Source organism: Syngnathus scovelli, chromosome 3, assembly GCF_024217435.2.
Source record: "Syngnathus scovelli strain Florida chromosome 3, RoL_Ssco_1.2, whole genome shotgun sequence".
Lineage (NCBI taxonomy): Eukaryota > Metazoa > Chordata > Actinopteri > Syngnathiformes > Syngnathidae > Syngnathus > Syngnathus scovelli.
This window is the reverse complement of record NC_090849.1, coordinates 14,576,107-14,591,893: the sequence shown is the minus strand read 5'-3', so window position 1 is coordinate 14,591,893 and position 15,787 is coordinate 14,576,107. Positions and strand designations below refer to the sequence as shown.

Below are 15,787 nucleotides of genomic sequence, written 5' to 3'. Positions count from 1 at the left end.
TTGTCATGGTAAATGAATCCTGTTTCTGCACCCTAGTCTTCATTCCAGCTGGCCCATCAGTGCTCCTTAAAAGCATTGGTCTATAATTGTCAGATCCGTGTCATATACAAAATGTGTTCTTTGTTTGGGATGTTTTGGTGAAAAATGGGTAAATGACAAATAAGAGAACAGTTGGAATCTAACATTCGAATGGTGGATGGAAGATCACGGCTGGAATAATCTCTCCTGCTATTTGTTCTCAATCACCTTGATGAAACAATCCTGAAGGCTATGTGAATGAGACCACTGACAAGATGATTTTCCACCCCTAGCATGAGGCCGCTTTCTCCACTTAATGTCCTCCGTTAAAATGTTCCACACAAGTAAACTAGAAGAGTCTCCACTCTTGACACATGTGACAGTATTTGCATCAATTATGCAGTTTGCGGCTGCAGCAGCACCAAGCGGGTGAGAGAAAGGGGGGCCGATAGTAAAGAAAAGGGTTTGTGACAAGATGTGGTGGCAGAATTTGAGATTTTCTCTTTAAAATGCAGTCTTTAAAAAATAACATTCAAGACCATTTACATGAAAGCAGCCGCGGCAGTGAACCCGACTGAGGCGGCAACAGTCAACGGAGCGTTTTGACATGAAAGACTTTGCCAAATAGAGTACAGTATATTGAACTCTTCCTTGTCTCTGCTGTACTCAACGACAGTAAATGTTGATTATCTACCAAGAAGATGTTAAAAACTAGCCCGAGAGCAGGTTTGTGAATGTCACAAAGGAATGAAGTAATCACAAATTAGCAAACTAAACAGCCTCTGTGAAGTCTAGACAAAAATCTACATTTTTAATTCAGCCTATGAGTATTTATTTATTTATTTATTTATTTATTTATTTATTTATTTATTAAAAACTATTTAAATGATTTCCACGCAATTTATGGAAGGTTGGCACGAGGGACAGGCTAAGATACCGTAAAATGAACAATGCATCTCAACTGTCAAAATGCAGGCCTATGCATTCGCACACACAAATACACGACGCCGAAAAACATTTACAAACAGTAGCGACATTCAGAAGCAAAGCAGAGAAAACAAAAATAGTTTTCCATAATTATTAAAAGAATGAACATTGACAACATTTAAAGAGCATCAACAGAAAACTTTAAAAGTATTTAAAACAAAAGGAGAGAAAAAAATAGGTTTAAAACATTCGAAAATAATTAGACTAGGTAGGTATCTGTGTAAATCTGGCTGTGATTAAAATAAAAAAAAAATGGCAGCTGACCTAGTTTTACCATTACTGGGTTGCCTTCTTGTTCAAAACATTGCGAATACATTGACGTGTTTGTTGGAGGGATGCACAAGGAAGGCATCTGAAGATGTTTTTTTCTTCTATCCAACAACCATTTGCCGAAGTGTGTGTGACAAACACAATTTGCGACGTGCCTTAAAACCAGAGCAGTGCAGCACAATGGCCGCTCCACGGCAGAAAGAATAACTTTGAAAAAGTGTCCTACTTTCAACAGACTGCAGCATAGCGTTTCATTTCACCGTGCCCAACCGTATTTCACATCCTCGTTAAGTGTAACTTCCAAATCTGCTGTGCCACGGTTTCTCGGCTCACGTACACATGCGACCACACTTAGGCACACATGCACAAACACACATCAGCTGGCCCGTCACTGCCTTTTATCCAACGTCAACCTTCAGCTGTATGGTTTATCTGTAGTGACACTATAGCAAGGTGCTTGACTGCTTTTTGCCAACAGACTGCAACACTTTAACTGTACTTAGTCATGCATCATTATGGCAGTGTCTGGGAACGCCTGCAGATGGTGGAGGCCGAACCATTTAGAAGGGGAGGATCGGAGACAATGGCGCTTATTGCATGAGGATGAGCGGAACTGTGCACCAGAACATTCAACAAAAGGATAATTAGAAAAAAAAAAAAAAAAGGTGATCTTCAGTCAAAGAAAATCCTCCATGTAGCGCACTTTGTGCCTGTTCGACAAAATGTATGAAATTTACTTGTGAATTTTAGCTAGAATGAGCCTTTTATGTGCGTATTGATCAGCGATTGTTTACGCCAGGGGATGCTGACTATGTGGATTGCAGCCTTCTCTCTGTTCCTTATAGAGATTTAACCCTCTTGCTTTGCCTTTGGTTGCTTTGTTCTCCACTTCAAACCTCCTTGTGTCGAAAATGTGATAACATTACTGTCACTTGTCACTTTCTCTTTATTTCAACACGCGACAAAGCTTTTACATTCAGCACGCTGCACCACACGGGCATTTTCAACAGATCTTGTCTGCTATTGAAAGATAAACGCTACCTTCATTCAATAGAAGCTCATCTGAGGTTCACATAAAGCTGGCTTCTTCGTGCTTTAAGGAAATGAAGAAACCATTAGCACAATATTCACTGGCTGAGAAAGAGAATCTTATCTTTGTTCCGCATGACCATGCAGAGCCATATTCCTTTTGACATCATTATGTAAAACCAATTTCTCTTTCATATTTCCACTGGGCTGCATTACCACATCTATGTACTCGCTATTCCTTATTACAAAGTAGGTGGCCTAGAGGAATAATATATGCATTTGTTCCCTATGGCATTAAATATGCATATAGGTGCCTCATTTCATCACCGATCGGTGTTATTCCTTTAAATAAATCCGCACAGCCTGCAGCCCCTTTTTAATATTTAATTTGACAACTTTTAAATCTGTCTTTATGTGATGATGAAGTAATTGTTAGCTGTCACAATAATGATTGAATTATACAATAGCACCAAAGTGGCTTGGATGTGGTAGGGTGAATTACATTATTTGTTTAGCTTCAGCCATAACGTGAGCTCCGGGGCAAGGGTATTCCTTTCACATGTAAAGCCTTCCGTCATATTCTTTTCATCTCTTCTCCCAGCCGGTCATGTCGTAGGTCTGTGCAGCTTCCGCATTTGAGCTTTATTGAAGCAAACCACACCGGAGTTAAAGCCGAAACCCACCCCTTCAAACGATCTTGACCATTTCTGGGTATGATCACATTCAAACTTGAACAGTCCACATCAGCAGAACAACAAATATATGATATAACACGATATAAACTTCATTTGTATGCTTCAGGTCACCCCCTACAGTTTTGAGGTAGAACTTACTTTTATTTTACTGTGCTAATTACAATCAAGTTCAAGAGAATTTGTTGGCTCAGCCAATTACAAAAAGAGAAGTCATCAAATTATTCAGATAAGCTGTTATATTTCTTGAAGAGGGATACGTAACAAACAAATGCATCCTAGCAAACTGGCGATGTTCTGTCAGCATGGCAATGGCAGTTTTGTGCTATACAGCTAAGATTGTCTCTACCTTTTGTATTTCGCTCAAGGTGAAAAGAATCCCAAATCAGTGTTTAACTGTGGTCCCTCGTCGCTTTCAAATAGATAAATAGTACACGCTAGTGTGTTGCCACTGTTTGCAATGCATAGTGTGAGCCCCAATAACTAAGGTGTTGTTGAATTGGTAACCTTCAGAAGTGACTATCCATTTCATAGGTCCTGCTGCCTATCAGGTTGAGTATTCCAGCTGTTATATTTCAACAGCAGACCTTTAAATCCCTCCACCACTGTAATACTCTTTCAAAGTAGCAGGGGTAAATGATTTGAATTGTGTTGCTGTGAAGATCCATACACATGCAGCTTTTGCTGACATTCATTTAGAAGCCACTCGGAGCACTTGCGACTCCAAGTAACAATGTTCCTGCTGAGCTCTACAGTGAATATACCTCTGACCTAGACAGAGGGAAGGGAGATTTATGAAATCCACATGTTTAATACATTTCATTTTGTCCGAGGGATTTGTATTGCTTACCACAGTATTTTAGGTGGCAAACATTCTGTATAGTCACAGCTTGTATTGTCTGAGGAGAAGAAACCCTGTCCTGGTCTGGCTGCTGAAGATTTGTTTTCTACTGCCTCCCTTTCTGCACACATATCAGCCATGTATTTCCTCACATATTGCATTTTGTTGCGCTGAGGTATCGGACATACACACCCCTTAATCTTTAATGCATAATCCCTGAAAATCCGCTGCATAAATGAAAAAGATAACCCCACTATCAATGTGCTGACAGAATATAAGATAGCAAGGTAATTTAATAAAGGATTGGCGCTGGCCCTGGTGTGATATGGTGTGTGACCTCTATGTATTTATTGTGTAATAGAGATCCCGAGCATGGAGACTACTAGGTCTTCCTAGTCCGCAAACCCATGCAGTCTTTGGTGTCAAACAGAATGCAGCATATGGATTAAAGAGCAGGGAGTGTAGTCTGTGAAATATTTGCTTTCCCTACGTGTTGACACAGTCAAAGAAAAAAAAAGAAAAAACAGGAACCAAGCCTGTGCTTTCCCGTGGTAATCAGGTACAAGTTATCACGGTGAAGTGTTTGCCTTCCTAATGGTGTTTCCATTTAGCCTCAGTCTGTGTCATCGGCTTCCCATTTGGAGTGCGGGCAAAAAGAAGCTGCTAACTGCTGGCCTACCGAGACTCGGTGCGTAATCCATCTGTGTTTGTTCTGGTTGTGAGAACCAACAAAAAGACAAACAAATGAAGTGAGTGGGTGGGAGGGGTCCTGTATAAACATTTAGAAGCCTGGTCTTATGAAGCGTTCAGCAGCTGACCGCAAGAAGTCATAAACACAGGTTCCAAGGTACACTTGTTTTGCATTGAAAATGCACTTGAGTGTAATGTTGACAGATATAGCTTGTGACGAGCGATAGTCAGAATGTATGAGCACACATTAATGCTGCTGTCAAGCTCTGATGCCAGAGTGAAAATAAGCGGTTCACCTCTGTTTTCATTCAGGAGAGAGCACAAGACAGCAGCAGCGTCTCCGCTGTATTTATTGACTTGTTTTACTAGGCTGAAACAGGGTGCTTTTAAACGGGCCTGCTCGCTCTTAAGACTCTCCAGACATTTACATTATTCCTGACTGAGTTACACACACTTATAAAGGACCACTTCCGTTGGCCCGCGTAGATACGTATATGCTCCAGTCCCACCTCTCTTACATTCATACACATTCATGCAGTTTATTACCCCATGCGCCGTTCTCGATACTGTTACACTATACAATACCCGTTGTTACTGTCGTGCATTGCTAACCTTGAAGGATTTTTGTTGTTGTTGTGCATATAATTAAACAGCTTTCCTGCTTACGTTGGAACATAAACAGCAGTTTGTTTTAACCGCTTTATAAATTGAGATTTTTTTGTAATACAGTGAGGAAAAAAAAGAACACTTCACTGTTAGTGCGAAAGCTGATTCAGTAGTAAAAAGGTTTGATTTCACGAGGCTCTAAAAATCATCTTTCGCTGACTAATCTGCACAACTGCAGTAGGAGATAATGAATGCCAACACCAAAGTCACAGCCAACAGTGTGATCCCCCACCCAGCCTAAACCTCCAGCAGTATTTACATGGCATTTCATTTTAGAATAAACCTCTTTTCTCTCACACTGTGAAGATATTGAACCCTTTCACGGAGATGTCTTCTTAACCAAAGCTTATTAAAAAGATGGACATCAAAGTTGTGGGTTTCCATTTATCTTATGGCACTTTAATTGGCCACCACAGGCAAGGTACAACTCACTGCAAAATAGGAGGTGTTGAGTGCTTGGGCGAATGTCTGAAGACCTCTCAGTGGGTTTGTTGCCAATAAATCGCCTGCAAAGAAAGCACAGCCTTTTTTTCCAAGGGTTGGGAGCATTATAGAATTTCACAAAAAGGTTATGAAACATAATACGGCAAATTAACCGAACACTTAGGGCCATGGGGCTCGATTTCCTTTTTCCGGTGTATTTTCATGGTTACCATGTCCTGTTCTTGACCTCCAACTTCACTTGAGCTTGACGTCTTCAGAGCTTGACATGAGGCAATACACTCTGAAAAGGTCATGCAGTGTGATCACCATGAGCCAACTGAGATTACATTTTGCTAACTCTGTAGTGTGTTAACCCTTTCGGAGGACACTCTGCAAAAATTCATTGAGTATGTTAAAAGACCCCTTTTCAGATTTCTTTCAAGTAAATGACAGTGATCACATGTTATTACAGAATCACTTGATCTATTTAATGTTTCAATAAAAATGTATTACAAATAAAATATGTTTCACTACCATAACCATGGGTTCATTTGTTATGATAATCCAGGGTTCGTTTTGTTAGTCCTCAATCTCAATCTGCAATTACTGCCCAGCAAAAACGCAAGATCCTACACAGTAGAACAAACCTGGTTCAAGTTTCTATGCCCATGAAACAGAACTCAGGCTTGTGGTGAGTCATTGTTTTCCACTCAAGTGAACGATAAAAACATAAAAACAAAGCCATTAATTGTTGACATACAGTAACCAAATGGCATCAAGAGCTGGCGTTCTCATTAACCTGTCACCTAATTATCTACCTCCAATCTGAGTCCTGACAAGCCCTGCCATCTGAACCCTCCACTAGGTTGTGTTGTGTCGTGTCAGCACTTGCCAACCGCAGTCAAAGCGCCATTAGGTGCCCGGGAAGACAAAGGCGTCTTGCAGCAGAGGTTCCCCCTGCATGCACGTCCACAGTGTTCGCCCTGTTAATGCCTTCCCTTCCAATTAAATCTGCAACTGTTAATTATTGTAATTATGAGCACGGGCTCCCAGCTCTACCCCCCTCCAGCCCCTCCTTCGCCTCGTGCAGAGACGCAACGGGAGCTGTTGTGTTGCTTCAGCGGCGCCTCATCTCTGCTTCAGTGAAGTCCAAGCGGGGGATTTGATGCAGAGGGGGATTGGGCACAGATGACAAGGGTGACATGAGTGGGACTGCACAGTTCATCTTGGATAACGTAGAGAACAAGTCACAGTCAATGCCCACTCTAACACTTCACGTTGTCGGTAGAAATAGAATTCTGGCAATATTTGGTGCTTTGGTTTTCTTGGTTTATAATCTGTATAAACCATTTCCAAGATATTCTGTCCAATAACAGCTAAAACAATAGCGAATTTGTTGAACATTTAACAGCAAAACGTTTCGTTTTAATTGGCTATGTAGGTGATTGGTAGATTATAATGTTTACTAAACATTTATTAAAATTTGGTTGCAGTGGTGTATAGCTCATTACACTCCTACTATGTGTTCAAAATGTTTTGGTTATCCTCTCTAAGACATTCGAAAGACATTCTTATTTGTTTCGAATCGTATTCCACCTATGGTAATACCAAACTCTACTTTGTCCGTCAGAGAGACAGTTGCAATGAATGTGAAGTGATGTGTTGACTTTAAGGCGAGCTGAAAAAGAGTGGATGGCAGGCCGGCTGCCTGTTAAGTCTGTGCGTGTCTCAGCATCCTCTTTGGCCTGCTTCTGTCACAAGCTGTTGTTGGCCCGGACCTGATCTGCCCACCCACTCCTCGCGTTGCACTCTGCAGACCTAGTTGTAACCTGCAACATCAGGCTCTGGATGATTCCGGAAACAAGGCTGTTGTGAAGGTGCGTGCAGCCTAAGACACAAGAGGTGGATGTGTTTTTGTAAGCTTTAGCAGTTCTCCCTCAGAATCAAGCTCAGCCGTAACCTCAGTTACCTCACAGCAGAGTCCTTAACACGCCAGCACGCTGAGCAAAGGACTCGGCTTTACAATTTAGAGTTGGATTCGTTCCTACAAAAGACACTGGGGGAAAGAGCAGCTCCTTCTGCTTCAGGCAATGCAGCCTTTTCGTGAATACACTGCAAAATCTAAATGATGGACTGTCAACTCTCTTGCAAGAATGCCACTGCAAAGAATAATCTCTCTGGCAGTGGATCATGCTTGGCTGTATGCTACCAACGCCGTTTCTTTGTTTATGCGTCCATGTCGCTTTCACACGCACGCATGCCAACTTGCGTATGCATGCAGACGCACACAAAAATATCATATATATAACACTGAGAAAATGCTTTGCATAAAATGCAGTTTATCTTGAAAATAACTGTCAAATGTAGTGGATTAATTACCTTGAGCGTTTAAAATAATTAATAACAAGGCTAAGCTTGGTGTCTGGACAAAGTTTGTCTTGCAAATGTGTGGTTATCTGTGTGTACAAGACCTGCTGTGTGACCTGGTTTCATGCAATCTTCATCCTCTAATTAGGGGGCTACAGAAAGGCTGGAACAAGAGGAGGACTGATTAGTTGCCTTGGGGTATTTCATAAGTGGCTTTCAGTGCCACATTTGCATTATTTGCTTGGGGTCTGAATAACAAATCAGTCCACCTTTGCAGAAAATTGAGGCGAGCAGCTCAAGACCCTCAATACATTAAATATACAATATAAAAGAAAGCAATTTAAAAGCCAGCAAATAAATAACAGCACGATGAAATGCAAGCTGTCTGAATGTTGAGCTCTTAACTCAAACACATTACAGAACTATTCTTAGACATCCCATTTGAGTCCATTACACTTGATGTTCAGTGCTACTATACAAGAATCTCTGTGATTGGAGCTCATTCATCTGTAAAGCAGACCTTGTGAACTATGTAAGCCCCATGTTGAAGCCCTGTGCTGTAATCCTGGTGGGTCAGTGTGTTTTGTGATCTGTAGCAAAGGTCCTTGTCCACTTACTTGGCCAGACTTGCCAACCGCTGCGTGCGGCCGCCACCACCAGGCCTGGTCAGCCATCACTGTACCACTTGGCCATTTGCCCACATGGACTCTTCGAGAGCTGGAAACAAAGCAGCCACTCACATGTCCAAATATAAACACACACATGCACATGTGCACGTGATCACTGAGAGTGACAGTGCCTCTTGTTTCGGCAGCCCTCCTCCCCACTCCTCGCATCCTCGTTCGTCATGTAAGGTGTCACTTCACACAAATGTCACTGCCAGTGCAGGACAGTGATTAATTTTAGTGTGCTTGGCAAAATGTCTTCAAGATATTCGTTTTGGTTGCTGTTTCCCATGCTGAGCCCACCACAGCTCCTTTCGTCTTTACGAGCAGGTCATGAGCAGCACCTTACCAAAGCCTCCGCCACTGTGGCAGACATTTGTTGGGTGGTTAAAGGGAGGGGATTATCATCAAGGCTACCTGCCCTGACAGAGATCGTCTTTTATGACCACTTTTTGTCACTCATCATCCGAGCCCAGCCCACCACTACCCTATTTGCTGCCTGTTTTCTGTGTACTGTGGGTGTGTGATGGGAGAAGTCTTGACCCAGCGCTGACACTGAGCGGCTCTAACATTTCACTGTCAGCACAGCTGATTAGCTTATCACTCACTGTGCTGGGAAATACATCATCATTCTAGACAGGGATTCCCTTGTTTAGGTTGTGTTCTTCCTTGAATCATTCCACTTTGCAACCACCCAGCTCGCAAAATGTAGCCATTGATTTTTAATCCTTGTTATGTGGTGCATTGTGATGCCAAGCTTTATCTTTGGAAAGCCCTTCACCAGTCTGAATACACTATATAGGTAGACAGAAGTTTCGAAACATACTTCTCAATTAATAAAGAATTCATTTTGGTTCCACATAAATCTTATATGTCATCCAACATTGGTGGACAAAATCTAGGAAGTCATGAAAGCTCTGCAAAGTGGGAGCCATTCCTTAATGATGTATAAAAAAATCGGTATGTGCCATCATACACATCTACCCCATTGATTCTATGAATATGTTCAAATTGTATTTCTGGTTTAGACAAAGGCTATTTGAGCAGTTTTCAGATCTGTCTATTTTAGTTCACTCACCCGAGACAATGACACACAAAGTTGCTAATGTGCTTTGCCTCCCTATAGTGTGGTATCAGGTATGGTAATTACTCTGCCATTAACATTGGGAATAGTTAATGTGTATTAATGTGTTAATGGAATGTTAATTACTGTACATGCAATAGAGAGCCCGCAGGCAGACTCTCAGTTTCTTTGTGCCATGTAGATGTAGGCCAAGGTTTCAAACAAAAAAAAAGAAAAAGAAGAAAACCTTTTCAGAACATCAGTGAAAGCGGATCCTTATGTTTCATTTGTCAGAACAAAAGAATTTCAGTGGTAATTTGATCCTGCTCCCATCTTCTGGAGCTGTAAGTGACTGATCCAGGCGTCTCAACAAAGACGATGATGTGATGTCAAAGGAGACGAGGAACACGGCAATGGTGACACTGGCTCCTTTGTGAAATAAATACTGTAAACTCTCCGTATTCTCTGGTGTGTTGCTTTGGCAGAGAGTTTTAATAAAACGGTGGATTAGAAGCCCTGGACCCTGACTGCCAAGCTGGAGTTAAAGCTCACCTTGGCCGAGACCCAGTTACAAGCTAGATGGCTTGCTCCATCTTTCTCCTCCTCTTTCTCCACCCAGACGCTTCCCTGCTCCCACTGTCTGCTGCACACCTTTAAGAGAGATGACCTTTGCAAATATTGACAGAAAATAAATTCTGTTTCGATTAGTTAGCTTTGGGAGACCTTTCCGGATCAATGCAATTAGATGAACAGGGTGTCGATATGTGGCTGGAGCAGTGCACTAAAGGCACAGGCTGGGAGAGGAGCAGCAGGAGGTCAGGGTTACTTGTAATGAGAAGAATGTCCTGTGGTGGACACAATCACAGCGTGTGTCATTAAACAGCAACACGCCGCTAAAACCGGTCTGTTGCAACAAATTCTGCTAGATTTTTTTGGGGACCGTAAATCAACAAATCTAGATGATATCTGCAAGTGGCAGCATATCTTCCCATATGTTGTCTGCTGTTTGACGGTGCAGTCATTGCAGCAGAATGAGGTGGAGGACCCCGATGCTGCCCCTTCCCTCCTGAGCAAGCCACATTAACCCAGCAGGGCTCTGCCTTTATGGCTCTCCTGCTCGCACTTCGGTGATGAGAGTAAACAAGCAACGGGCCAAAGGTCACCTAAGCCCACAGAATAACGGACGACACGAGGGAAGAGGAAGTGGGAGGAAAGCAAAATGCCCTGAGGCAACCCTCGGATCACTGTCAGTGATGCAAGCAGGGAGTGATGGACGAGACAACAGACGGATAAATTTGTTAAATAGGATTAAGAACCTATACATTGTCTTTGTCCAGCAAATGCATGAAACCTAAAAAAAAAAAGAAAAGAACCACCCCTGACTGAGAGCGATTGATCATCATGGTTTCTCCTTGTGTCTCACCCACGAAGAGGAAATACTGCACCTTTGTTGTTTGAATGACAAATGAGCCCGATTTTTTTTTTTTTTTTTTTTTTTTTGTTTACATGATTAAATGAGTTCTAGTAATTAAAACCGCCAGTGTCATTGGAATTCTGTGAAGTAACCAGAACAGCTATGGATTTTTAATTCTGAAGTTGCGATGGTGCACCAAGGTGACACGGCTTGTGCACGTTCCTTCGCACTGAGATAAATCCCACTTTAAATGTGGAGGTGGATTAACCCAGATGCCCAAACTTGTTTTAATACCCATATCATCAGACAAAAAATGGAATAAAGATTTGTGCAGGCAAACAGCATTTCAAAATGTGACTACGGCTTTGCAAGTTACTATAGAGATTTGTCAACCACACAGCAAATTAAAGATATTATCTGGCTGGAGTCTATTTCAAGAGAGCTGGGTGATGATGCTGGGTTGAGACAGTGATTCTGCAAACTTATGCTTCCCCAACAAAGATGCAGAGACAGAGACACATTGCACTGTTATTCTTTCATTTTTGCCATCCCCCCCCATGTTTTTCTAATCTTGACTTGAATGGAAGACCGACGCATCAGCCTTTGAAACGTGTGCGTTATGAATGACCTGCCGTAGCTGACTGTGGCTCAAATACACCTTGGTGGACTCCTGCGGGGCCGTGGGCTTCACAGGGTAGCAAAGTAATCATTTTTATCCTGCTGATTTCCCAAATAGAAATGGACATGTATGATAAAAATGTCACGGCTACTCCGCATGTCAGCGGACTAACAGGATTATATGTCACTTAATAATGTCGCTCTCTGTTTTGCTTTGCTGTGAATGGCCACGTTATTGCACACATAGACTTTGTGTTAATATATGGTGAGAGACAAGTAGCTCTTTATGGTCTGTGATTATTTAGTTTGAATGAAACTAGTGATTTATGCCTATTTAGTTGAAAAAACCTGTAAATTCCCTCTGCTGCATTTCCCTTGGACACCGTGAGTAGAGTAAAAGTGACAACTGGGTTTGCTGTGGAAATGTACACTGAGTTATATTTAATATACCTGACATGAAAAACGTGCCTGGCGAGCTACAACCGGCCGCAACACCGAGGAAAAAGTACAGCCCGGGAGCTCGACTTGAATTTGAGAGCAAGTAAATAGTGAATTAGGAAAATATGAACCACAGTGGCAGACAAACCACCAGCTATTAGAGCATGCTGAAATATATCAACATTTGAATCATGTGCCATTTTTGCATGTGCATAACCTGGAACAGTAGTCCCCCCCCCCCCCCCCCCCCCCCCTACACACCCACACACACACACACAATGAGAGCTTTGGCTGAGAGAGTTGTGCAGATGCTGTACGATGTGGACGAGGCTTAGTGAAGCAAGCGGCATATTGTCCACATGGTTGGCTTGTCTGTGTGAGCCTGATGGAGCTTTGTCCAGCATCTCAATGTCTCCAACACAAATAGCCGCATTCATCCACTCCTCTCACACCATTACACCTCAAAGACTCAAAGTCAGCCAATCCATAAATAGAGGCAAATTCTTTTTCAGTGACATTGCAGCTCAACAAAACGGGGAATCAACAGTGAAGTGGATACAGATGCTGTTGTTTTTTTGTTTTTTATTCAGTTACTGAAGAGCGGAATACAGAAGCCCAACGTTTCGTAATGTCGCTGTAATGATCTGTTTAAAATCCTTGAATCGAGAAAGGGATTATTGAATGGAAACAACTCTGCCAATCAGAACGTTTGAGTAGCCACTCATTGTACTTAGCAACCATTGAGTCTCATTGAAGTGTTATTTTTACTGGCCCTTTGTATTGTTTTGTTTTTGTCTGGCATCAAAGCTGCGATGCCGGTGTGTCCAGGTGTGCATGCATGCTATCTACTGGGTGATTACCACTTACTGACAGACTGGCGAGACAGAGAACAGCAGGGTCTGATTGCATGAGTAGAATTAATGAACAAACACTTCACATGAAATTTATTGGGCTCTCATTGTCGTACTACAAAATAATGCTATCAAATCAGGGCTGCGCATTCAGATCTAAAAAAGCAAATAGCAGGTGTGTTGCCAAGTTCCTGACAGTCACTGTGTCAAAAATGAGACACTGGAGATATAGTTTTGTGTTTAGGATCACTTCACAAAGTAAGAATCTCTTCAAAAAGTAAGAGTGCCACTTCACAATTGAAAATTTGTCAGTTTATGGATGTTGCTGTCGTGTCAACCTCACCGTACACAGTGTGCACTGCTGTGTGTAAATAAAAGAACAGGCTTAGACATAGATGGCAGCCACACAGCGCATTCACAGAAAGTGCTGACTTCATACCTGCGGGGAAAACAGCAGTATGGAGTCGTAATACTTTTAATTCTCTATACATACCGTATATGTATGGATACAGTGGTTGCAACACTGCAGATATGCAATATACTAGATGCATCATCCATATTTTGGTTATATTATTTCGCTAACTCCATCTAAAGGGCATTTCTCAATATGGAAGTGGATGAAGAAGTGTGTGTAATGTGTATGTCACGGCATTGCTTTATCTGAGTCTCTCTCTCCTTGTCTGTTTGCTGCTGCAGGTCTCAGCATCCGGGGCGCCCAAGAGGAGGACCCGCCGGACCCTCAGCTCATGCGTTTGGACAACATGCTGCTGGCGGAGGGCGTGGCAGGACCAGAAAAGGGTGGCGGATCTGCAGCCGCCGCAGCTGCAGCCGCTGCCTCGGGCGGGGCAGCTGACAATTCTATTGAACATTCCGACTACAGAGCCAAGCTCACCCAGATTAGACAGATCTACCACACAGAGCTGGAGAAATATGAACAGGTAGGCACGTTTTCCATTGTCTCGAGGTTAAGAGCTCCCCGGCACCAACTTTGTCAAAACTGTTTTGAGAAAGCCCTTTTCTGTCAAAGCATGACTGTGCCACAGTGGGCAAAGCAAGGTTCGTGAAGTTATGCCTAAGGAATTGGTGAGGATGAACTACTGTCTAGAACTTTAAATCAAACACGAGCCCTCCTGACTCAAAGCAGGAAGGCTCTGCTTCTCTCCTAGCTTGAAGCACCCCCAATGGTTAATTTCAAACCAGTTCTTTTGACCTATTTGCTGAGACAAGATCTGGATTCGGGTGCTGTACAGTTGACTCCCAGCGTATTATCTTTAAACTCCTATTTAATACTGTGAACATTGACAAAATAATAGTTTTGCGTTGCTCTGTCCACACGGGCCGATGGTGCGAGCGAATTGGTCTCCAATTCTGTCGACGATACCGCACCAAGACATGGCGGCATATTGATTTTACAGATGTAAAAGTGCCGTTCCCCGTGTAATTAGCAATTAGTGATTAAACAGATTGATATTATTGGAAATGACTGTCAGTTTAATTTTCTTGAGCAAAAAAGGCACTCTCGAGGAAAGTAAAACCCTCTGTGTTATAGGTTGCAAATTAATTAGCAAGTTATAGGATGAGACCTGTTTTTTTTTTCTTTCAAGAAACAGAAAATGTGTTCCAGTAACTGTAAGTGAAATTTGTCCAGTGAATGGATCATTATCTCACTTGGTGCTCTGATCCTTCCATTAAATACAGACACATTATGGTAAAAAAAAAAAAAAAAAAAAAATGTAGCAGTAATGCTTCATCTAGCCAGAGAGGTAAATTAGACTTAATATACTCTCAGTGAGTGGAGGTAGCTTTGCAGGGGCATGCACCACTTTGCCAGAAGTGCATGCATCTTTCTTAGGGATATTTCCAGGTTTTAATTATCTAAATGTAAATACTTAACGAATTTTACTCAGAGTAATGAGCTAAAGCATGCACTACATAAATGGGTTATTCTAATTAATCATGTATGAATTACCGATTTAACTGAAAGCTGTTTAAATTCACTCTGCATTAGGCCAAAGCCAAATTACAAATTGACATTTATATTCATACATGACTTCAGCTATTATGTCAAAGTAATATATAAACAATTGTACGGATTTGAAAGTCTCATAAACTCATTCACTATATGAAAATCTGCACAATTGTTGAGGATTTTTGGGATTTGGGGGATTTTTGGTGAGTGTGCCATTTACAAAAGAGACTGACTTCTTTTGTCTGTGTTTCTACTCGACAGGCGTGTAACGAATTCACAACCCATGTGATGAACCTGCTGCGGGAACAGTCTCGTACGCGGCCCATCTCGCCCAAAGAGATTGAGCGCATGGTGGGAATCATCCACCGTAAATTCAGCTCCATCCAAATGCAACTGAAACAAAGCACTTGCGAGGCTGTCATGATCCTGCGCTCCAGATTCCTTGATGCCAGGTTAGTCCATGTTATTCACAAGTTTATTGCTTCCCTTTGAACCATGGAGCCAAATATTTCTAAATTAAAAAAAAAAAAAAAATAGAAGAACATCTGACAAAAATGTTTGAGTAGTATAGAGTATTATTAGTTTTAAACTCAACTATCCATCCATCCATTTTCTGAACTGCTTAGTCCCCACGGGGGTCGCGGGTGTGCTGGAGCCTATCCCAGCCGTCATCGGGCAGTAGGCGTGGGACACCCCGAACCGGTTGCCAGCCAATCGCAGGGTACACAGAGACAAACAACCATTTGCACTCGCACTTAGGGACAATTTGGAGTCTTCAATCGGCCT

At 42.2% G+C, this 15,787-nt stretch overlaps 1 protein-coding gene across 5 annotated transcripts in view; it reads left to right on the top strand.

The window, feature by feature from the left end:
- pbx3b (pre-B-cell leukemia homeobox 3b) overlaps window positions 1-15,787 on the top strand; it is a 55,235-nt gene that overhangs the window by 27,654 nt on the left and 11,794 nt on the right. For all 5 annotated transcript variants that reach the window (XM_049762258.2, XM_049762264.2, XM_049762262.2 and 2 more), the window contains exons 3-4: window positions 13,729-13,970; window positions 15,263-15,453. In XM_049762258.2, coding sequence (XP_049618215.1) covers window positions 13,729-13,970; window positions 15,263-15,453 — 433 coding nt within the window. The remainder of the gene's footprint in view (window positions 1-13,728; window positions 13,971-15,262; window positions 15,454-15,787) is intronic.